At 38.4% G+C, this 25,697-nt stretch overlaps 1 protein-coding gene across 7 annotated transcripts in view; it reads left to right on the top strand.

Annotated features, from left to right (window-relative positions):
• The window catches only part of LOC311437968 (uncharacterized protein), a 223,715-nt gene that overhangs the window by 162,304 nt on the left and 35,714 nt on the right, over nucleotides 1-25,697 (top strand). For 4 of the 7 annotated variants that reach the window (XM_084521846.1, XM_084521847.1, XM_084521848.1 and 1 more), the window contains 3 exons: nucleotides 2,000-2,197; nucleotides 4,848-5,006; nucleotides 12,654-12,771. In XM_084521846.1, the coding sequence (XP_084377972.1) occupies nucleotides 2,000-2,197; nucleotides 4,848-5,006; nucleotides 12,654-12,771 (475 nt within the window). Of the gene's footprint in view, nucleotides 1-1,999; nucleotides 2,198-4,847; nucleotides 5,007-12,653; nucleotides 12,772-18,887; nucleotides 18,992-20,990; nucleotides 21,207-24,039; nucleotides 24,920-25,697 lie in introns of those variants that run through there. The other 3 variants (XR_014693867.1, XR_014693862.1, XR_014693863.1) reach the window with 3 other exon arrangements.

Here is a 25,697-nt window from a genome sequence, read left to right on the forward strand (position 1 = left end):
GGAATATGCTGATCAAATGAGGGGGGCGGGGGAAAGAGGCATGTTCTAGAGGCTAGCAAAGGGCTTATGCAAAAGCTTTAATGTTAGTGAGGTAATGCAAGGATCACAATAAATGTGCGGACCAGCAAGCGCTGTATTTTTCAAAGGGCAGTCTAGAGTATTGATCTGTATTAGAAATGATAATGAGGTTATTTTGTGCCTTGGTGAAATACCTTAACTGTTTCAGTGCTTCAAATGCATTAGAATTAAAGTGCTGGAGCGTATGAATTTTTAATGCCTCCAACTCCAGTTCCTAAATTTTTTCTGCCTTTCCAAATAGCTATTTCAGTTTTATATTCCTGGGCTATTGCAGCTACTTCTTCCAATAGTTTCAGCTTCCCCCATCAATGTAACTGCTCGTGAAATAGGAGTTACTGAAATCCACCCCCACAGAAAGGAGCTTTGCTTTGCAAACATCTTGCAGTCTCTTTCATGTTTTAAATATTTTAAGTAAACTGAACGAATGAACCTTTCAACTTTTCTAAATACAGGTGAAGATTGGTGCTTGTGGAAAACGCAGCACGTTCTAGGTGATTTATTCTGGAATTGCCTTAGCTTGCTTTGTTTTCATCAATAGAAGACATTTCCTAATTCTGCGTGACTCTTCTGCTGATTTGTGTATATGTAATGGTCGCTTGGTTAGTGAAGCGATCTGAATAAATTGTTAATGTGAAGGCCAGATTCTTATTTAGTGCAACAGCACATTTGGAATTGGACTAGCAGAGGTTAGCAGCAGCAACATATAGCATGACATGGAAAGGGAAGCTTTGCTGCTGCAAATTTCTCTTGAAGGTGAAAAAAAAAATCTTATCATACGATTCCCAGGATCTCTTGTTTCTGGTGAATATCTTTTGTTTCTTTTCAATTTATTTCCAACAGTTGGTTGGAACACAAGATACAAGATAGGAAAGTCAATTAAGGTTTTCACCTTTGGTGCTGTATATTAAAAGCTTTTACAAAGAGGACAACTCTGTTTTTGTGCTGATACTATTCAAGTATCATAAGCCTATTTGCACAGCTAAAAATATAATCCCTGTCTAGCATTCCAGAATTCAAGCTCTCATCATTCCTTTTCAGGGAAAAAAAAAAATCACTGAAAACTATAAACAGTCATCTCTAGGCACTCCAGGTTAAAGACTCTCTCTGACATTTAAAATTAATAACTGTCAAAAATAGTGCAATCTTTTTCAAAAAATGTGCTGAAGTCAACAGGCATATATATCAATATATTACTACCTATGTGATTCTGAATCCTGTAGTTAAATTTTAAAAACATACTTTTAAAGACATTTGATTAAACTATAGTTACCACCAGTATTATAGAATTTCAGAGAAAATGCTTCAGAAAATGTGACATGTGACTTTTTTTGCTATTTTCAGATGCTGTTCATTAGAACTGTGGGGAAGCAACAATGATTTACACTGCCTGTTGACCCAGACTTGTGGGCTTAAGTGGGCAGTATTTTCTCTAGGAAGTGTTGTTTCTAAATAACAAGGACACATTACAAATGATATCCCAAGGGCAAGATATTAGAAATGGTTGGTGGGAGCTGATGTTTTTATCACAGATGTAAACAGGACTTAGGCACCGGTCAGTGCTTCTGGGAATCCTCCCATTAAAATTCTTTTCCTTTTGCTGATGAAGTCAGAATACTGCGCCTTGCTTCTGTTTTTTCTCTTGGTTGTAGACTGCTGTATTAACCTGCTTCTAATTTAGATTAGTTTTCAGACTGATTGTGAGTTGGATTCTTGCTCTCGGTGCTCCTCTATCTGTGATTGTGCATGTAGGGGTTGATGTGCAGGAGCACATTTCTTTGGTGTTACTCTTGACAGGGCCCGTGACATCTGAGGTCACGCCTAGCTTGTCTTGCCCAGCTACTTTAGTCACTCTACACTAAAATTAGTGTATGTGAAGAGTTATTTGCGGCAAGCAGCTGTTGCAGCTTTTCTGTCTCTCCAGGGCAGAAGGTTGGGAACAGCAGGAGGACAGAGTAAGGGAGGTTGCTGCCTTCAAAGTAGCTTTAGGTATGTGAAAGAAATGAAAGGAAAAAATCAATTGCCTAAAGTGCTAGACAAGGATCACTGCGAAGTATCTGGTTACAAGAGCCCTGCAGAGCCCTGCCTTCCCATTGTCAGCGGGACCAGAAAAGAGAGACAAGTAAGTCTTTTTGATTTAAATAATCAATTCCTCATGCATCAAAAAACAAACAAACAATGCCCCCAAGCTCTAACTTTTCTTGTGTTAAGTTTAATCGTTGATCAAAGTTAGTTGCGTCCAATTATTGCATCGTGCTTGTTGATGCAATGTTCGCAGTGTGGTTTATAGCATCCCAGCTATGCTTTCCCAGGCAGCTATGACACCCCATTTGTCACTATCTAGCCAGAGATATTTTGAAATACAGATAAGCTGTTAGCTATTAGAGCAACAGTCTTCAGAAGCTCCTTTTACTGATTTACAGCCTGTCCCAGTATGACTGGCTATTTACAGAGGTCTGAGAATGGGAGCTGGTTTTCATGAGCCATGATCACACTTTCCCATTGATTTCAAAGGGTGCTTCGGGGGGATAAAAAAAAAAAAAATACAACAGACACACACACAATAAAAAATGCAGCAGACAAGATCCCAGGTTATTCTTGTCTCAGGCATATGCTGTGACCCCACAGTCCTGCTCCTTCGTTATTAATAACTATATTGAACCATAATAGTTTTTGTAATGCTCTGAAGGGTGTCCTGTTATTAACTTCTCTTTATTCTTGGAAAAACCCATTAGTTATAACTCTTTGTTTCCTATTATTTAACTGGGATTTAATCCTTAACATGACTTGCTCTTTATCCCATGCTTATTTGTTCCCTTTGATAATCTCCAGTGAGGGATCCTATCAAAAGCCCTTTGAAATTGCAAATAATTTACACCCAGTATTTTATGAACCTCTGCAACACAGTCTAGAAGGCGAAGGGGCACGATTAACTCTTACGGGAGCTCTGCTGGTGTCATCCTAGCAGTAGATATTTATCTACGTGCAGTATTTCTCCGTTGATAATTGCTCGCTCCCATCTGCTTCCCCACTAGTGAAGTGACCCTTCCAAATTGGCTGTCGTGTGCTTGCTGTAAAAGCCATTACTGGGGAATATCCAGCCTGGTTTTAAGTAGGGAGAGGAGAGCTTGGAAAAGAACTTGACTCCAGAGCTCTGCATGTAGCAGAAGCGGTAAATCCTGCCATGCAAAGGATTATGCAAGTGAAAATCTGTTTTGTTTCATAGATCTGTGCTTGTATGGGAACTGGCCCTGCCTCTCAGAGTGTACAATGGAGGATACTTGGAGGTGGTGTAAAATGACGGTTTTCTTTCCCTTTCTGCTTGATTCTCTTCTCTTGGTATCCCACAGTTTAGCAAACTAGGAACCTAACACAGGAAACCTGTCTAGCCTTGTGAAGGCTGATCTGGAGGTGGTTCCCAGTGGATGGAAAATGGAATTGTACTGGGGATGATGAAGAATCACTGTGTCAACCCTTTCATTCATCTGTGGCTTGCAGACAGCTCATTCCTCTGCCTCCAGCTCTCTGGTGTCTCCTCCGTGTGAGCTCTCTGGTCAGCTGGGTGTGATCTTTCTTACCTGTGTGTCTCTTTCTGATGCATCTTTTCCAGTCTCATGCTTCTGATATTCTGTGCCTTTCCTGGTAACGTGTCAATCAATATTCACCTGGGCAACCTTTAAACTCAACATTACCAACACATGCTCCCAGCCCTGCTGCAGATCCAGTCCTTCAGGGAGTCTGTACAATTTACCTGGCACCTACACTTCTCAGCTTCTCACCCAAGTTTGGCCACCTCTGTGGGCTCTGAGTGATGGTCAGTGGCTCACCTGTCACTTGGCTTCCTGCTACCAGCTTTGAAGTGGCTGCTGAGCTGAAAGCCCCTCTGAGCAGTCAGGTATTCTTCTGCTCTACGCCCTCAACCATGTGAGGGGGGTATTAAGGCACTGACCAGCAGTTTGAGGTTATGAGGCTATTATTTTAAAATCAGGAGGTCCCTAATTCAGCATCACTTCTAAACACTGTGCTATAATGCTTTCTGCACACCAAAATAAATAAATAAATAAATAAATAAATAAATAAATAAATAAATAAATAAATATTTTAGCTGTTGCTGGCTCCTAGTCCGGTGCAAAACGGGTCTAACAATGTTACTTTCAACACAGCTGTACCAGTTAACACCACATAAGCACTTGGACTTAAAAGTACCTTTCCTTGTAGTTCTGTGGAGTCGTACACGTGCTGCATTTCTGAAAGGGCTTACGCTATAGATGGGTTGTTAATCTCTGAAAGGTTGGAAGATTTCAAGCAAAGATCTTACAGAATTTCCTATAAGCATTTGTACTAATTAGCTCAAATTCAAATTGTTTCACTAAATCAAAGGGGAATTAAGATTTTAATTTCTTTCTTCCTTTTTGTTTTTCTTCATTATTTGACAAAGCCTAGAGACTAATCCCATCTTAAACATGAATATGAAATAGACCTAACAGATGTTCTGTCTGCTACAAAACTTTATTTAAGCAGGCATGGTCTGCATGTAATATGCACATGAAGGTCAAAGCTTGTGGATCGTGGTACAAAAACACAAAGCCGTGACACTATTTAATTATTTTTATTTGTAATTTTTTTCAAGTGAGTTTAGTGAATGATTAATGGTATTGGCTTAGAACAGGCACAATGCTGGCAAGCACTGTGCAAATGTCAACATTGTGAACATACCTCTGTCCTGACCCTCAGCACCTTTTCTATTCCCATTTCCCATCTCTCTGGAACAGATCCTACCAGCCCTGTGCCAAACGGGCTCCTGTTTTTCTGAAGCACACAACAGCTGGAATGAAGTTGGAAAGGATGTTTGGCTTCCAAAGCCTGGGATGCCTTGCCTCTGCTACTGTACAGTGGAAGCAGCTGCATTTTGGATTATGGCCTTTCTTCAGGTGAATTTTGTTTTTACATGGACTGTGCATGTTTTACATGTTACCACCTACATTTTGAAGTAGTAGAAGCACTGCAGCAGCAATCTAAACCCTGTCCTTCTAAATGGCTCAGCTGCATTAGGCCCTGCGGGGCATCTAGACCCACCATCCCCTTCTTTGCAGACTGGCTTTGCTAAAAGCTGTGACCCAATTGATAAAAACTATCTGAATTTTGAGAGGATTGAAGCAGATTTGTGGCTGTGCATTGTCACCATGCAAAGCTCTGTGTCTTTGTGTGAACGGGATAAGCATGTTTTGAACAGAGTAGGTCTTTTCCCCATTCCTTCTTTTTTATTGTTACTTTTTTTTCTATTTTTCTCTTTAACTTCCTTTGGAAAAGGAGTTAAGGAATCTGACAAAAATCCTTCATTTTTAAAAACTTGTTTCCACGTGGACACTTCTGAAAACTGGTGAGAAAACTGGAGCAGAAAGAAGGGAGAAAAAAACTCTTGACCACTGTTTTACTACTTCCTGCCTGAAAGAAATATAGAAAGTATTTGGAAAATGTGAAAATGCTATGTTTATTTCAGTATTTCTCACAGTAGACATTTTTTCCTGTCCATAAAGATTAATAGGAAGATGCTTTCTTAAAATTTTGATAAGAGATACTTATATTTTAACCATACCTGCTTTATTATGAATAATTTCCTGTGTGGTTTCAGGATTTTCAGGTGTCAAAATTTTGAAAGGACACTCATGCCAGCCTCCTTAGAAATTGCATTGTGCTTCAACAAGCTCTTGTAACAAGTCTCAGTCTGCATTACCCACAGAAGTCAGATGTGTCTGGATCTGGATGTCAAACATTCCAGAATCAAAGTCAGTCTTAGGCCTTTTGGTTTGGCTCTAGCAGTGGTATTTAGATCCCTTGATTAGGACTTTAACACCCTCTGTTTCAGGCTATTCAATTTGTGTTTTCCTCTTTTTTGTGCTGAGTACATCTTGGAGTGTTGTGTAAGTTACGTTGAAAAATATCCATTGACTTCTAAGGATTTTGAACTTGGCCTTTAACTAAATCATTCTCAGATGTTTCTCTTAACTAATGTTTTCATTAAAGTTTTCTTTTCTACCATTTCTCACATATATGTAAGTATGTGTGTTCCTTAATGGTATAATAGTGCATTTTCTCTTTTTTGCCTTTTCAATTATGACAAAGTGGTTGTAGAGGATGTTGTACACTGTTCTAAAACAATTCCAGCTTCTTTATTGACTTTTTTTTTTCCATCTTTTGCCAACTTTTTCATATTTGTTTTAACAATAACAGGACAGGGCCTTTCAGACTATGAGGGAATTGATAATCCAATCACGTACTTTATGTCTTTGAAAAGAAGAAAATACAAAGACAAAGACAGAATGTGATAGAATTTTATTTAATGCATTGGCATGAAGTGTAAATACATACTGCATACAGATACTAAACTTTCCTAGTTCTGATATGAAATAATTACCCTGGGGACCTCTGTGTGAAGTAAGTCCTATATAACCATTCAAATATGGATAATGTGATTCAGGTGACCTCTTCTTAATACTAAAGGTCATCCACCAAGTGTAAATGTGAATGTTTACTTAGTTACAGATTTTATTTCATCTTAGAAAATGAAGAGAACTTTTTCCTTTTTTTTTTTTTTTTAATTTAGTATGAATAACTATTATTTTAGTGACACACACAAGATACCACAGTATATATTGTATCAATCATATACATTTTTTTTTTTAAGTCTGGTGTTTAATTTGGCTGATGTTTCATTCAGAGACTTGGTATACTCCATGAAATAGGGGTCTCTTGTACAGATCTGTAGCTAATCAATTAGTGTCATCAGAAGACTTAGTTGTCACATTTGGACATCTGAAACATAATATTCCATTCACAAGTTTCCATTGTTCTTCCTGCCCCCGCTCACTCATGGCAAGGTAATTCCTGTTACATATAAACAACGGAAACTAAGACTTGTTCTGTTTGCTTCGGAGCTAGATTTTGCACGTGATCTCTAAAATTTGCAAGGAATAATTTGTAAAATTCTGCTTATGGTTAGCCCTTTTTCTGAAGGCCTCAAAATAACCCCCAAATTAAGCCTTTTTTTTTTTTTTTTTTTTTTTTTTTGGTGGTGTTGGGACATGTATTATAATTAAACTAGTTTTCTGAGCACTTGGGATCTTCAGCTGTGATATCTTTAAAACTTCTGGCACATAGAGAGTCACTTCACCTTTCTGTGTCTTGGTGTTTCCACCGGTAAAAAGAAGATAATAACGTTTAATTGTCTCCAGAGAACATCCATGTCAGTATATACTTATTTTTTCCAAAGAGCTTTGAAGGTGTAAAATGGGATATTCTGTGAGTGCTGAAGAACTATTATAGGAACTGAAGAATTGAGGCATTTTTTTCATGATTCAGCAGGAGTTAAATTGTGACCTTCTGGTATTGAAATGGAGGTTTATCACTGACTTTGGTGCTAAGCAGATATAGGTAGTATCAAAGTCCCATGCAATAGCCATCCGTACCATTTATGGCTAGCAGTGTGTTAAGCTGGAAGTGAAATGGATTTGCTGACCATCCTCTCTGAGGCTTATCCTCTCTCCCAAAATGGTGCTCTAGAAAATGCTATCATCCTTGTCAGCAGCTCATTTAATGCTTTCTTTTTCTATTTGTGACGCTTCCTATCTCCATGGCAAGTGGTAGGGGATCCCCTATCCAAGTAAGGTTTACTTCTAATTTCTCCATAGTGTGGCAGTCCATATCTACTGAATTGTGTTTCTATGAAGTCCGGTTGCCAGCTGATTTGTTTTTCACCATGGCAGCATTGTTTCCAGTCTCTTAAGTAATTCTCAGGGTGGCAGTGGCAAGTGGTAGTTCTGTACATTATGTTTTAAATCAAGAACTCAAACTACTGGCCTTAGTGTAGTCCTCTGAATACTAATGTTACTGTAGGCAGGCAACTTCTTTTTTTTTTCATTCTTTCTCCAGTCAAATATGCTGGAGCTGCCACATCTTTTCCATTTCTGGTTACTTAAACATCCCTTTTCTCTTCATATGTCTTCTCCAACTGCTCAAATTCTCTTCTATTGGAAATATACAGACTAAACATATTGGGAAAGACAAAAAAAAAAAGTTCAAAAAAAAAAGTTCAGAGGATGATTCTGAATGCTTCTGTAATTATAATTAAGTTTTAGGGCTTATTCAAATTCAACTCAATCTTTGCATTATCTTGCAGTGATTCTGAGATGACATGAGCCCATAGTAATGGTATAAACCTGAAGTTTTGATTAAAAAGGAAGATAAGAAGCCAGCAAAATTTACAGTTACTTTAAACAGGCTATTTCTGTGATTTGAATGAGATCTAGAAGAAAAAATCAGTGGGAATGAAACATTGTTAAAAGCCTGTTGAAGGTTGCAAAAGAAGGAAGACTGCAAGGACTGTAAAAGAAGGAAGGAAGAGGGACAAACGTCAAAGGAATTTTGGGTCTTTGCTTCAATTTTGTTCCATTAGAGTTAGCAAAGGGGTAGCCCAGTAGTAAAATTAATAGTACAGAAATATCGGGGAAAAAAAAAAATCGATGGTAAGGAAAATGTGAGTTTGAAGGGTGGAAATGGCTCTGTGTTTTACACAGGGAAGAAAAGCATGCTGAACTGGCTTTCTTAGTGCTTTGAAGGAAGCTTTGCCTTCCCAGAGGGGAAAAAAAAAAAAAGGACTAGGAAAGCATTTGGCCAGTTTACCTGCTTGTGAAAAACTCATCTCGAACCCTGCAATTGGTAAAGGTGAAAAAAAAAAGGCACCAAAAAACAGCCTAAACTTCAGTTTATAATAATAAGGATTAATAACATATGAGAGGGAAAAGAAGATGGAAGATGGAGTCCTAGTGGGCATATAAAAAAAAAAAAGAGGAAAAAGAGGAAAAAAGGGCAAATGTATCAATTTCTTTCCTTAGGTGCAGGAAAGAAAACACAGGGCATATAAGTTTGAAGGCTGAAATAATGTCAGAAGCCTAGGAACCTATGAAAAATAAAGTCAAACAAACACAAATGGTAATGCATAAGGGGCATATTACTGCCTGATGGCACATACGTTCAACTTCGACAGGAAGCATGTGCACAGCCTTAAAGGAAAGTATGTGAGCTTCAGATTTCATGGAAAGTGACAGTACCATATGTAGTGGCTAATGAGTTTGTAGTTTGCTAACTATGCCTAAAAAAGCTTATACAGCTGCTTAGTGAGATCAGATAGAAAAAGCTCTTCCTAATTCTCTCAGTGGGTAGCTGGTTCAAAGAAGGAAGCACTTAAACTCTCTGAAGCTCTTATTATTTCTATTACTTTTCATAGCATCTGGAAACTTAAGTCTGGCTGATTGTGTTGCCTGTTGTTCCTGAACTGAACTGCACTGACTGCTCCGAGGAGTGTGCTTTCTGAGCGTTTCTTTCTCAGTAATGTACAGTTATGTTGAGCTGGATATTGGCTATGTCTCCTCTGCAGAGACTGGTAGGCAAAAAATAATACATACTTTTGTTGCCTTCAGTGGAGTTCAGCCATCCACATCAGCTAATTACATTACTGTATGAGTTCAGTAGAGCTACGTGTGTCTTCAGTAGAGTCATATTAGCCTGAGTAGTCAGAGGGATAGGGATGTTTGGCTTTGACAGAATTGTGAAGGTTCAATAATTTTAAAATCAGCTCTATTTGTCAGTAGAATCTGTGGTCTTTGCTTTTCACATTTGTGAGGTTCTAACAACCCCCCTGTAAATATTTATTGCAAAAAATCAGGTTGTCTGCGAATGGAAATGCGATCAGAAGAGCTTTCTGCAGAATCTGACATCAAATTGCTGAAACAGCTGCAAGAAAGAGCAGAGAGATGTGTGATGTATTTGGATTGCAGGGAATTAACAAACAAGATTTTGATTATCATAGGCAGGTGCAAGAGATGTGCTTTTCCACAGTTACTCTTCAACATATATATTGACCACATGGTGCATGAAAGTGGATCAAGTAAACTGCAGCAGCAGCGTAAAAAACACATAATGACTGTACAGAAAGAACAATCCAAGCAGGGAAGAATAGATTAAGGCAGTCTTATTTGCACGTAATTTGTTCCTTTGTGAAAATGCTGAAGATCTTAAAAGCCTTGGTAAATGCCTTTAAGGGAATATGACAGAGAAAGGACCAAAAAAATCAATAGTCTTGATTCTTTTTCTCCTAGTTTGCATTAGTGTAACCTACTGGCTGAGTCTGTGTAATTTGGATGTCATCTAAATTTGCAGTTCAGACAGACTACTAAATGTAGCTCAACAAGACAGAGCCTTGTCTGTCTGATTGTGACTAATGTAGAGAAAATGAGGTGTCTGATAGGGAGCTCAAAACTGCCATTTCTCATGTAAACTGGAGATTTCAATTTTTCATTCCTTTTCAGTTAGAAATTACATCAGGAAACAAAGCACACATGGAAAATGCACAGGAAATCTGGCTTTTGCATTGACCATTTTTTGCAAATGCTGCAGCCTTCTTTGATGTCACAAAAGATTAACCAATTAGTGAATTAAAGAGAAAAATGATTTTTTTGGGTGTCATTAATCAAGATTATTTCCTTTACCCTGGGGGGAGGAAATACCATAGGCAACAAGCTGTAATAATGCTCAATGAGCTCTAATTTATTTGAACTCCTTTCTAGGCAGAAGCTATGGAACTTCTTTCTGAGCGCATTTCCAGGTCTGCTCTTTAAGCCGCTTAGGCCTGGCCAAAGAAATTGTGCAGGAAATTAGTTTCTGCCCCTTTAATATCTGGGGTGGGAGATGAGAAAGCATGGCTGGGGTGGAAGATGAGAAAGCACATCTTTAAGGCAGTGATGAAGAAATGGTTTGACACTATGACAGCCTCTTACACATCTCTTTTTATTGAATACAGGAAGACATAAGATCCTTTTAATTGCTCATTTTCTACCTGCCATAGAGGACAACAGGAGGAACAAAAGAAAAAGCAACAACGCTTGTCAAGCTATTCTAAGGATCTAATTCTCACAGAAGCTTGTCCAAAGGGACTTTGTAGTTCTCTGACACGTTATACTACAGACCCATCTTGTCTGCTGAACACCACGAAGAAGATGAGGACATGCTAATTCCTCAGACTGCTGTCTCATGCTAAATAGAAGCTCTGACCTGAAAACACTTAGGGATATGCTGAACTTACACAGGCAGGCCTGCCCAAATCTATAGTTAAGTAAACAAAAAATGGTAGGGGTGTTCATTTGATCAGTCTCTGATGTTAATTTAGAAGAGTAACTGACTGACTGAATACTGGATACTGTTTTGAATCTTCTGAAATGCTGGTTCAATAGCTAAAAGAACAGTTTATTCGGTATATAATTAAAATTACCACAAGAAAGACAATTGGGAAAGCTTATTGTAATGGAAAATCTGGTGTCACGTCTCAGAGCAAACTGAAGTGTTGCGTTAACCACAGCATTGCTATGCTTAGAGACTGCTCCAAAACCAAACTGCAAAGACTTTCCTTGGATTTAGTGAGTATTGCAGGAGGCACAAATAAAGCATCTGAGTATCCAGTGTTCACTAATGAACTGAGAGCAAGAAAAGGAGTTCATGCTAATTTGAAATTGGCCAAGGGGAAGAGTAGATTTCCTGGCTTGTAGAAACATCTGGTTATTCATCAACATGTATGTTTTATGTGCTTTTTCCCTTGGACAAGCACAAGTTTTGGAGATTCCTTCTCCCTCCTTTCCTTTCCTTTTGTTACTTCCCAGGATGATGCAGGATTTCTTTCCATCCTTCTCTACTTCCTTCTCTATTCAGACAAAAAATCCCTTTGTTGAAATTGCTCATTTTAATGTTTGGTTGTTTTTAATGTCAATTCATTCCATATCAAAAAGTGATAGCTATTAGAAGGCATAGTGTTTTAAGAGTATTTTGGGAAAATTTTACAGATTTGTGAAGTTACTTTAGTATGACGCTTTTTTGGAATAACTTTTTGCTTTGAAACATAAACTGATCATGGTATTTTAAGATATTTTGTCAGAACATTGAAGAAAAATAAGAATACCCAAAGGAAAAATGCTTTGATCATGGTGGTGAGACAAGATACGTATAAAAATTGGTATCTTCTGTTAAACCAACTGACATAGCTGAAGAGAACAGCTGCTATGCCTAGCTGGTGTGAAGTGGGTGCAGCAACCCTGAACTCCAGTTTAAGAAATAATAGCTAGGGAGAAAAAGTTACAACATGGTCCAAAGACTATATCCTCAGAGATACTTTTATATTTTTTTAAGTATTAATTTACAACTTTTTGCTCTGCTTTATGAAGTTTTCTGTCTAAAACTTGTTTGCAGAGTGGGAAAATTCTGCTCCTTTAATCCTACCCCACTGTATCCACATGCCCATCCAGCAATTTCAGTCGATTTCCAACAAGTGAGGTGATGGATGTCACCTCAACCTTAGCCAGAACACAGTACTGCCTTCTGGTTGATCTTCAAGTAACAAAGAACCACGTGCTGTGGGCTCGTTCTTTTAGGTTCAGATGACTGAGGCTAGAAACATATATTTCAGAAGGCAGAGAGATGGTGAGGAAGACATGTCTGACTTGGTTCCCCCACCCTTTTCTTCTTGCTTCTTGCAGACAGAACTTTTCCCCCAATCTTGTTGGTCTCCTTCCAGTCAGCGCCATTGGGCACAGCTGAGGACTGGAGCCAAGGAACTGTCTCTTCTTACACCAACAGCATCTTTCTGTCCTACTGGTAAGCAAGTTAAAGCCAAGTTAAAGCAGGTTAAAAAATACCTTCGTTTCTGCAGCCTCTGCACTGATAAGCTGTGGCCTGAAACCCATAAGAGGAGAAAGGGAAAAGGGCTGTCATTTCTTCATAGTATTATTTAGTATTAAAGCCACAAAAATTCTTGCAGCTGACTTTAAACAAAGGAGCTATTAAAATATCAGTCATTTCAAGTCTTTTTGCCTTCTGGAAATGCATGCCATGATTAGCTCATGTTTCTAAAGATTTCTCTCCAATTGGGAGTGAAAAAAATTAATTAAAGATTTCAGATTCTTAACCAAAACCAGGTTGGAATGTGATTGAGAGGAAAACACCTCCAAAATATTTTAATATCCATTTTCACGTGCTTCTGTTTGAAAAGACCCAAATGGTGGCATGTGTGGCACTATCCTATGCTTGATTTCAAGATTATAATTGCGTCCTCTCTGCTTTGTATGAAAGTTAAGACAAACGCAGAGATGGAAAAGTTACTGTCTCTTGCTCTATGTACAATGAGCATGCAGAGCTGGCAGTATTACAGTTCTTCTGAAGCCTCATCTGAAAGCATTTCAAAGGCAAGCAAAAAAGTCTCATTGAATTCATTGCCTTTTGCACAGGATCTTGGGGATACCATGCTGCAGTTCTTATGCAGTATACGCAAAACTCTCCTAAATGTGTATAGGGCTTTTTCTTTTGTCTCTCTCTACTTGTATGTATCTCAATGTAGCTTTAGAGCAAAGATGTCATTTGGGGTTTAGCTGTATTGGGCATCTGAGTATCAAACACAAAGAAGGAGGGAGATAGAAAAGGTAAAGCAGGGATGAACGTTAGCTGCAGTCCTGCTCCTAGTATAGTCAGCGGGAGGTTTATTTTGTACGTGGGACTTCACCTAATATAAAAGCCACCCACTTCTGTCAGCCTTTTGTGTTTTTTCAGGGCTTCTTTATCTTCTCATACATAATAAAACAGGCTTGTCCTTTAGAGAAAAAGATGATTAAAAAAATGACCTAATCTGTGAAGAAGACTATTGCTGTCTAATTGAGGGGGCAAGCTCAGAAATCCAAACAAGCTTTGTGACAGTAAGGAACAGTTGGTGAAACCCATCTGTCCTCAGCATCGAGCCCTTGAGTGTAGCAAAGAATGACAAAGACCTGTGCCCAAAGTTAAATTCCTGGAATTCAGTTTCCTTACTGGAGAGGGCAGGTGAGAAAATAGATTCTACATATTCCAAAATGTTGTCATTTATTTCTTTTTTCTTCTTGAGTAAAACTATTGCTTAGCTCATGACCAGCCTGAAGTTAGAAGGCATTAAGTCATTTCCACCTTTGGGTGGGTTCATTTTCACATAGTGGTTGGTGGTTGTCCCTCTTGCTTTCAGATAAGAGTTTGTCAGAGAACGATATCCTCTTGGCAAGTCCCAGCCAAAGGCAGGCTGGCAGCAGCTGGACTGGGACTTGTTAGCAAAAAGTCTAATTTTTTGCACTACTGCAAGATACTGGCAAGCCTCCTTATGGCCGGTTGCCTCAGTGTGCCTATGCAAAACAGGACTTGCATGCTGGAGAAAGATGGCATTTTCTGGGCATGCTGCTCTTGTAACTTCTATTCCTTTATTATGTATGTTTTTTTGCTTATATTATGATTTTATTGTTGGATTATTTTTTGAGGGGGAGTATTTTCAGCCTTAGTGTAGCATTTTGCACTTTATGTCTTCTCCTATCTTATTTAACCCGGGTTTTCTACTTTTTTTTCTCCATTTTCCATGCTTTATCTCTGGCTCTGGCTTCTGTTCCTTCATTCTTCTTATCTCCAATTTCTTATCTGCTTTTCTGTACATTTTCTTGGTATTTTGATTTTCCTGTATTTTCCCTGCTTTTATTTTATTTTTCAGTATTAGCTCTTTTCCTCTGCTCCTAGTTTTATCACAGTCTCCTCTCTTTTTCTCCTCTTTCAAAGCTCCATTTCATTGATAACTGTACTGAGAGAAGTAAAAGGAGTTTACAGCAAACTCAACTGAGTTTTTAGAAATCTTGTCTCCCTCTAATAGTTATGCTTGTTATGCATCTGTAAACCATTTGCATTGGAGGCTGGGATGGTTCTGTTTGCTTTATCTTTTTCCAATGAATTTAAACTGCCTTTATTCATTTTTCTGTGCACAGATTAGCTTTCATTGTTCTGCTGTCCCATGCGTCCCTTAATCCATTGGCATATTTATAACTTCTGAGTTAAAATTACTTAACAAGAAACAGTAGTATGTGCTTGAAACATCACTATTTAATCTCTTCTTTTGGGTGGGGGGGGGGGGGAGGGGAAGGAGAAGGAAGAGAACAGGACTGCTTGATGTTGCAGAATAGCCCATCTGAAGAATATCTTTTCCTCATCTTTCTATGTGGGCTCCTTGTCTTCACCATAATGCCATTTAGAGAGGCACTGTAATGAATCCTGGAGTATGAACTTGCTGTAAGGGCTTGATGGGCTCTACTACTCTGGCTTTCCTCCACGTGGCACTGGTTGGTTTTGAAATACTAGCTCCTACTTGGACAAGTTGCATCTCTAAGGAAGGACCTTGTGTATACCACTTCTTGCAATAGCCCATTGCTTTATAATGTTCTTGCTCTAAAACAATGAGTATTTTGCCTTTTTTAGAGTTTAAAAAGAGAAACTTTGGGTATAAAATGCTGCCAGTCTTAGCCAAATTCTGGAAACAAGGTGCAGCTTGGTGACTTTTTCAAAATGTATTTTAAGATTTTCAGTTCTACTTGCAGCTGTGTAGCTCCCAAGAACATTCAGCTTGAGAACAAAGACCTGGGCTGGGTCCTAAGAAGTACTCTGCACTGTACTATTACTTTGTTCAAACAAAACCTTGCTCCCTACATTGCTCAGTTTACAATGTGAATCACCTGTAGCCAGGTCCCCCCTTGCAGTCACTGATGAGGAGATATTTGGGCTTTTCCTAAACTCCATCTCCTCCAACCTCATCAATGACAACAACAACCCAAAATGAAATTCTTCATTTTTCTGTCTCCTTCAACCCCTCTTCTATGCATGATAGTTTCCCCAGGTCATCCCCACCAACAGGAGAAGCGATGCTTGGTGCCCCTAAACCGCCCTGCAGGGTATTCTTAGAAAGCCTCCTGGGTACATCCCCTCATCCCTGCCACTCATCTTTTACCACCAGATTTTTTGCCAGGCAAAAAATGGTGTCAATACCAGATTCTTAGTTCCATACCAATTTTGACCTAGAATTTTCATCTTCTGAAACTGATCAGCAAGATAATGTCTTTGTTTGTTTAGAAGCTACTTTAAAATGTAGCCACGCATTCAGCTCTTTCCTTTTAAGTTCTACTCCTTTGACAGGCTACTTTAGGAAGGTCTGACTGTACATGATAAGGCCATAAATCTGATGCACAGATGGTCCAATCGTCTTTGTAATTATTGTATTGCACCATTAGATACACAAGGGTTTCATTTGTTTAAGATATATATTTTCTTGTAATTGGAATCTGTCATGGCAGGTTGGGTTGTCTGTTTGCTGGTGGACAAAATGTTCATGTAACAGGTTTACTGGGATAGGTTTAACTCAATGTGAGGATATTTTTTCCCTATCTTCCAATAAAGAATAAGTCATGTGTAATATATGGTACTGTTGGCTGACCTAGTGTTGTCATAAAGATAATGTGTCCGTTGAGGGAAGCATTCTGTGTGAGGTTAGTGATTTGTTTTTAGAATGAGTTTCCTATTAACATTAAATAGAGAAATAGTAATTATTTGTAAACTGCTCATATAAACCCACAATGAAACATCCCTGCTTGCTTGGGGTAGAAAATAGTATGGCTTCTACAAAAAGATGATAAAGAAAATACCGCTTAATCATTTGGCTAAACAAAAACCCATATCCGTTTTTGTCAATTCCTGAGATTTAATTAAAACTCAGAGGTTGATTCCAAACCAAACCAAACCAACACCTAATTATCACAAGTGTTAATTACAAGCCTTGCTTTAACTGAATGACTAATAGAACAGAATGGCAAACGCCTTCCCAACAGCAAACAGATTTACTGACAAATGAAGCAGGATGCAAATTGAGGGCATCTTTTAGCCTTTGAAATCCTGTTTTACCTCTGCTGTGAATAATAAGTGGGAATTGTTTTAGTCCATGTTGGGGATTGTTTATCAGGAAATTCTGCTTTCTATTTGAGGCAATGAAAATAGAAATGAAAATAATGTAAACACTTTAATACACAAATCTTTTTTTTTTTCTCCAGTAGTATATTTCAAATACATGAATACTGAATAAAAGCAGGAAGTCAGTCTGTTGAATGTATACTTCCAAACAGCTACTGAAATCACGTTGAAGGTAAAATACAGATTTCAAATGTGAGCACTCCAGGAAGACAGACATTTATGAAGAGCTTATAACTGGAATTGGTTTTGGACAGCTGTTAATGCCAAAACAGTGCCTGTTGTCAGAAACCATATTGTCTTCCCACTCAGGAAAACTAACTGAATTGCAGCCATAGTAATGACAAATGTTATAGCCTTTCATTTTTGAACTATAAAGATGAGGGTTTTTGTTTCCATTCTTCTTCTTGTCTGTGTAGAAAGCTAATCTACTATTTTGCTTCATTCCAGGGATTTGACATGAAACATAGTTTAAGATTTCAGGTCATCCAGGAAACTTTACACTAATTTAGGAACAATGGAATCCAAACATAGAAATAGGATAGCAGATACATTTATTTGCAAAAGTCTGAGGGAATATGTGTGCTTAGAGATGGAAGAGGATTTCAGTGGTTAATGGTTTCACATATTCTGTCCCCAGACTTGAAGATATTACCAACTTAATTTTGTTTTCTTAGCATATTTTATGGAAGTAACAGAACAGTGAACAACCAGAAAGTCAGTCACAAACAAAACATTTTTGTATGGTTGGAGGTTGGATCCAAATATCCTTTCCACTTTCATAATTTAGTTATATATGCATCCCTGTATCTATTTGTCTTTTCATCCATTTATTCTTGTTTCCTGTCCCAGATGACCAGAATTTATTGCAAGTTCTAAGTTCTCCAAGTTTGCTGCAATTATTTTCATTTATAATTGCTCCCTCATAATTACATAGTTATTCATGTAGTGTAGAATAAGGAGGAATTATTGTATTTCCCCTTAGATAAGTATGTTTCTGGTTGAAGCTGATGAATTTAAATACAATAGCTGCTGATGTATTGTGATGTTTTATATTCATATTACTGCCTGAATTGCAGCACCTCAGAGTGTTTTGCAAATATTAGTAAGTTTAACCTCGAGCTTCCCAGGGAGGTGGGATTGTTATCACCGTTTTACAGACACAGTGAGATGGTGGGCTGAATTACCCGAAATCTACACAGTAAATCAGCAAATAAATGTCTATAAATGAAATCTGTTGACTGAAAGTCCAGTTACTCCTGACATGGGCTTTTAGAGCATCCTATTCTGTGCTGTAAAATTGGTTCCATTCTTTTCTGCAGTGGACTTGATGGCACAGGTCAAAATGGTGGTTTTGTTGAAATTTGGCTGCCTGCCTGTCTACCAAAATCTGGAGGGCTTATTTTAAAGGAAGGAAAAGCAACACTAGTGGTTTCATTTGCTTTTGATGATTGCTGGTTATGACACTAGATCACTCTCACCTTAAGCTTACAACAATAAGCTTAAGAACCACCTGTGATTTTTTAGGTTTGGTTCCTTGCACTACTTATGGCTCCTTTGCTAGACTGTGAGGAGTAGAGCTTTGTTTTCTTCCTGGGCATTGTCTCACCAAAGGCCTGGTGCTGTGTATTGCAGATCTAGATGTGAGTAGAGTAGAGTAGAATAGAATAGAATAGAATGATTCAGTTGGAAGGGAGCTACAGAGATGATCAATTCCAACTGCCTGACTACTTCGGGGCTAACCAAAACTTAAAGCATGTTATTAAGGGCATTATGATTTGTGCTTTTCCTGCCATTGCTGACCAGGAGCAGGGACTGGCACTTCCCTCTCCCCCTCCTCAGGGAGGTGCAGAGCTGTGAGGCCACCTCTCAGCCTCCTCCTTTCCAGCCCGGACAGCCCCAGTGTCCTCAGCCTCTCTTCACAGGACGTGCCTTCCTGCCCTCTTGCCAGCTTGTTGCCCTCATCTAGACACTTTCAAGGACCTTAACATCCTTTCTGTAGTGTGGAGCCCAGAACACAATATTCAAGGTGAGATTGCACCAATGCTAAATATAGTGGGAGAATAATCTCTTTGGACTGACTGGATATGCTGTGTTCAATGCATCCCATGTCCCTTTTGTGACAACTGTTGCAAAGAATAGTCTGCCTTTTCTCTCCTCTCTTCTCTCCTCTCTTTCCCTTCTTTATCTTGTGATATAAAGTTCCAGATATTCTATGCTAAACATGCAATTTCAAGTCTTAATCTGAGTGGCACCATTGGGAATTGCAGAGTGCTCTCCTCAATGGGAGCAGGATTGGTACATCAGCCCCCTGGTGTGTTGGAGCATTACATCAGCTACTTATCAGCAGCATTTTTGTACTGTTTGTATTCAGATGAGATTAAGTCCCAGTATGATTTTATTCTAGCCTCCTCTAAATTAGATTAGTGCAAATCAATTGGATCTTTCTTTCAAAGAGGTAATTTGTTGCAGATATCTTGCAGGATCTACTATTGAAATGGGATCAGTTGATACAGCATTCAACAAGGTTGATCAGCTGTACTGAAATGAAGTTGGTGGTTTGGTATTCATTAAAAATGGACTGCTTCTGTGGCTGATGAATTTCCTTTTTGAGTAAGACACTGCATCTGACAGGAAGAGTCCAAAGCAACCCTTATTATTTACTGGTGTCGGATATTCATTTTGGAAAAGAGCTGAGTTAGAAATCATGCATGCATCTGTTACATAGTTAGATTAGATAATGTAAATGTTTAGAAAATGCAAATGAAGCTCACGATAATTAGTAATGATGCTTTTCTACTTTTATTAATAAGGTAATGCTTCTGGCAATTACATTTAAATTTCATATGAAGGTTCAAAGCACTGGAACAATTTCCTGTGCAGAAGAGCAGAATTCAGGGTGAACTTGCTTAGTGATCTGTATCATGGACTTGTTACAGAACTGAAAACTACTTGTCTTCATTTCTCATTACTGAACCATTGCCTTTTCTTAATATGTCTGATTCTGGGAAGAACAAGAATCATAAATGATTGTAAATGGTTGTGTCAGACTTTGTGTACAAAGGCTGTTGTAATAACATTTTGAGATAAAAAGACACTCCTCTGTGTGTTACTTTTAGGATATGCAAACATATAAAGCAATATCTGTCCTGTATAAGCAGAAAAAAACTAAGCAACCATCAATTTAAACCAATGTTGATATGGCATACTTCTTAATTTAAATGTATGTTTGCAAAAGCAAGCCCTTTCTGAGTGTCTGGGACCCACTCAGGGTTGACATCTAAGTCTGTGTTGTTGGCATAAACCAGTCCAAAATCCTGGCAGAGACGCAAAGAGGGAAGAACACTGAATGTTAACAAAGGCTTCATTAATATTGATGTGTAATTCACATGGCAGTGAAAAGCTTCATTATTAGCCACTATTGTTATGGTTGTGGCATTAATATTCAATGAGGATGTGTGGGTATTGAAATTCCCTGACTTCTGGGTACCCCAGTGGTCCAGTAAAAATAACAAAAACTATATTAGAGTCAGTGGCAGCCTGGTGTTATCTACGTGGTAATCAAGCTCTGCTTTGTTTTATGAATGTATCAGAGCTCATACCAATGTCTCGGGGAAAGGGAGGCACCTGTACTTCATTCTGCCTTCAGGAAGGTCCTGCATCTACAGATGAAGGTAGCATGCCTCCCCTATAGCTGCTTACTGAATCTCTGCTTGAGAGAACTGTTATGGGACATAATTCTATACCTGGTTATCTGGAAAACAAACAAACCAAAAAAACCCCTTCTTTTCTCCCAGGAAACCCTTTATGTGCTATCAAATTGAATAGCAGTTTTCATTTCAACTTCAATTGTAAGTTGATTTCTGTTTGGAAGATGTACATTTGTAAAAGACCCCATTTACTCTTAGCTTTTCTTGAATTAAATCTTTGCTCATCTGAGTTGGCTATCTAAATGTGTGAACAGGGAATTGTTTTACCATTTGTGTATATAAACGAGATTGTGATGCAGTATTTGTGTACACATGCAGGCTATGATCCATTGAGAGAAATGGAAGATAACTAACTATATCCATGAAAGTAACTGCAGTGACATCAGTGGGGCTAACTGCAGTGCACAGAGACAAGTATATACATGAAGTCCTTGCAGGCTGAAGGCCTTAGTGTGTAACTTAAAGGCTCCATTTTGAAGACTTAACTGAGACTGTATTCTGACTGTATCAATAAAGTGCTTTGTTTCCCCCGTTTTTTTTTTTTGTTTTTTTTTTTTCTTTCTTTCTTTCTTTTTTTTTTTTTTTTTTTTTTCTCCCTGAATTCTCTCCATCTTTCTAAAACAGAATTTCATTAAAAAAACAAAAACAAAAACCCTATGCATCATGAAAAGCCTATTGTCTAGAGGTTAACAAACTGTAAGTTGCTTGGGAAGCTTATTTATTTATTTGTTTATTTTACAAAATGCAAACCTAATGCATTTCAAAGAAATTAGCAGGTGTAAAGGCCTGATGGCATGCTACAAATAAGTAGGTGCATTTACTTTTCCCTAAACGTCATTAGTAGCTACTGAAATTAAACATATCCTTGTTCAATAGTTTATACAGACAAGGTTTTCATTACTCCCCTCTGTGGCACTTGCCAACATAAAAGCAGATGGGGCTCTCCCCCTCTTCAAACCTCCATTCTTACCTTTGAACGGCAAATGTACATTAGAGTGAATCCCACAATGCAAACCAAAGCTCTTCTGAAACCAATCTCAAGAGATCAGTTGTGACTCTACTCTAACGTGCCTGTAGTTTCTCATGCCTGCTTCCATGGTAATGGTGGATTTAGATTTCCCTCTTCATCCTGCTCAAAGACAGTATCTTTTATGTACTGGGGAGCCCAAAACTGTACACAGCAGTCTGGATGTGGTTTGAGGTTCTGCCAGTGTTTCCCTGCTAGGCCTGTTTGTGTGGGGCAACCCTGAATGGCTCCCTGACTTTTGACTCTGGAATAGTCTAGGGACTCTACAATTATAGGTCCGTATCTCAAGCACCTCTTCTACCTACTCCCAAATACAAGCAGGTGTAATATTAGCAAAAAACTCCAGTGGCACACAAACTAAGCAGGGTGAGAAATATCAGTCTTTTGGGGTGGTGTGTTGTCAAGCTGGTGCTTTAGTGAACTGCTCCAGAGTGCCATGTACACACATTGTGGAGAGGCATCTGAACTACAGCAGCATTCAGAGATGAGTTAGCAGCTGGGAAGGGGAAAAGAGTTAGGATGCATTATCACATGTATTTCAAGAAGTTTTCTTTAGTGCTTCCATGCTATTCATAATTCATGTTGAATAATAGTTATTTGTACTGTGCCACCAGCTGCTAGTTGTTTTATAGTAGTGTCATTAGCTCACTACAAGAAAATGACAATGAACACCAAATACAGCTGGGGTGTCAGTGTAGTAACATAATGCATAGAAAGAGATTGAGATCAAGTGAATGTGTAGAAGCACTTGCTTGAGGATAACAATAACAATTAATGGCATCCTGGAAAGCCTTATTCTACCCTTTAGTACCAAACTGCTTAAGCTTTGTTGCATGATCTGAACATTTAAGAAGATAATCTGCATTTCTTCTCACCTTCAAAGCCCTCTGTCATTTGGTATTTACTTTTGCACCTCAGTCATGATTAACACTTGTTCAATAGAAGGTTTATTTTCAGTTTTTGGCCAAGCTCATATTGGCTGATGAATCTTCCCATGTTGGCCTTCACCACATCTAAGGCTTGCATTTTGGCCTCTGTAGATAAATGATGTCATCTTCTCCGAATCATCTGAAATTGAAAAATGGCAGATATCCATTTATACTGATTATTAGCATGTCTGTGTCCTGCTTTTTTCTCTTTTGTCCCCAGTTGGTCCTCCACTGTTCTTTAGTGTCTAACTCTAAGCTTTAACAAGATATTTTTCAAAGTTATGCCAAGACAGGACTCACATTGTCTTCCTGCTTTTAAACTCTCAGTACTGACTACACTTCTCAGTTTCCCATGTGTATTGTTTCACCATCGCAAGGGTATATATGACGCTGTCCCTACTGCTGTATGGTGATACTACCATTAGTTTTTTATACAGAACTTTAATTTGCATGAGAGGTGGGTTTTCTTTAAAAAATAAGAATAAATAATGCTTTGCTGTAAAGAATGCTATGTGAGACCATACACTAACACCTAGGTAGTGGTGGTCCTCAGTACTTTGCTCTGAAATGAAAGCTACCCAGCCTGGTAGTTTGTGCAAAATCTAGCTGATGATAAGTCTATTTATCCTTTTGCATTCCCAGCTGAGATTCTCAATGCCCTCTTTTAATCAGAATTTAAAGTGAGCGACATGCAATCAGGGAGGGTTTTTAGAGAACAGTGAGATGCTTGTCATTTCACTTGTGCACTTAACATGAATTCTTTTTTTTCCCACCAAATAACAATGGCACTCGCAAGTGTAAGGAGAGGAACCGAACAGGAAACACTCAGCCAGGCTGTCTAATGGCAGGCAGGACATTTTGTTAGAGCAAATTTGCAGTATTTCTCTATAGCTGCAGATTGACTCCAACCTGGCACTCGGGCTGACAAGAGCTCAGTGTTATCCCTGTGTTCTTTTGTTCTTGATAATTAGACGATTAAAAGTGTTTTACGGAGTAATGGCTGCTGCTGTTTCCATCTCAATTTAGGGGTCTGATTTTTAAGCCCTTTTGGTATTCAGTGCCAGTAGATGGGTGTGTGTTAATATTTGGTATTTGAACTGTGAAAGAAATGTGATCTCTGGGATGGAAAGATGGGTTTCAGCACTGTTGTAGTGGTGTAACCAACCTTCAGAGGTAACCAGCTTTCAGAGCTGCTTAGCTAAATCGTCAAGTTCATAGCTGCAAACCATGTGCTACTGAGGTCAGAGAGCAAAGGGAAGGGGAGGTGTGGACAGTTTACAGAAAAGAGCTACCAATGATTGGACTGCAATCTACTCTCTGTGCTGCAAGGGCTCCTGATCCTCTGTGGTAGTTGAGAGTCAATATGTAGTCTATCACACTTCATGGTTACTCTAGGTTTGTTTCATGACAGATGGATTCATGTTACCCAGAAATACGTGGTGCTCTTAGGTGAATATCCTTGTCGCTGATGTGGGAACTGCATGAAATTTGTTGGACAGCCTCCGCTTTGCCACCAGTGTGGTCTGCTTGTCCTCACTGCCCTGAAAGCCCCCCTCTCCTGGGAGATGCATTATGTATATCAGAGATAAAAGCAACAAAACAAGAACAAAAGCAAATTTGCAGGAGACAATGCAGCGCATACCATTGAATCTGTCTTGGAGAATGACAGGTGCTTCCAAGACTTGTAAAGATACAGCGCGCAGTAAGGAAAATCACAGCAATTTCATGTGCCACGTGAACTGAGGTCTGGATTTATAAAAGCAAATGTTGTATTGTGATTTCTTCAAAACATCTTTTAAATGTTTCAAGAATACTGTATATGCTTACTGTAGCAGCTCATTTTCCCTACTGACCAAACTGTAGATGTATAGAACAGCATATTACTGGGAATCATACTTAAGTCTATCAATATTTCCCAGTGAACCTGGATATTAATTCAAACTAGACCTCCTACTAGTTTAATTCCGTAGCCCTAGTAAAACACACTTTCAATGCATCATGTCTTACGGTAGATACATACTGAAGATGCTGTTAATCTAATCACTATTATTTTTCACTTGGCACACTGCATTTATGTTTTTGCTAAGACTTCATATAATCTGTTTTCACAGCTTTGAGAAGTACATAAATGAAACACAAAATATATCAGCAATGTCTATTGCAATATATCATTTTAAACTTACAACTATTTAATTCTACTGGTTAAGTTTTTAGATCTTTTTGAATCCTTTTAAATCTTTTTGACTACGTGTGAAGATCTGGTAAGGAGAATAAAAATAATTTACTTAAAATTAATAGTTCTCTGTTTGATGCCTGGACACTGAAATTATTTGGGCAATATAATTTCTCTCCTGAAAAACAGACAGTAGAACATACGGTTGCTGATTTCTGTCTATAAAGGAAAAATAGCCCTTTTCCTGATAGGCTGTGTAACTTAGGAACTTTAAATATCATTTTTAAATGGTCAAATGTATTTAGCATTCAAGGGGTAGTATTTTGAAGGTGAGGATTCTTAAGTATATAAGAGGGCTTTGGTAGCATTTGCCTAACTTCAACTCTTCAGCCTCCAGGCATGTACATAGACTCAGATGTCTCAGAACAGCTGTTTTTGAGAGAGAGGTCTGCTCCGTAAGCTTCTGTGGAAACTTTGGATGCATTGGTGCTTATAGGACCAGGAGAGGAACAGGATCCAGGTGAGGCCACTGAAGAGAGATTAAATCAGACACAAATGTACGTACACACACCCCTGCATAAAATTTCCTATGTGCTTTTTTTCAATATTTTTTTCCAGCAGAGTTGATCTTTATCATCCTTTGTAAATATTTTAGCTTCCTCAGCCATTTATCCGCTCACTGCCTGTGGTGTAGAAGGGCCAAGGAGGACAAAAATGAAAGCGTATTTGAACTGTAGACAGGAATTAAAAACTCTGTAAAAGCTGTTTAAAAATCCAAAGACAGAGAGTACAGAAAGTGACGAGTTTTTACAGTAGACAGATTTTATGGCAAAGAAGCAAAGCATTTCTGTGTTTAACTATGCTTACAATTAATCAACTTTTAATTCTGTTCATTA

This window comes from Aythya ferina (genome assembly GCF_964211825.1).
Source record: "Aythya ferina genome assembly, chromosome: 5".
NCBI classification, from domain to species: Eukaryota; Metazoa; Chordata; class Aves; order Anseriformes; family Anatidae; genus Aythya; species Aythya ferina.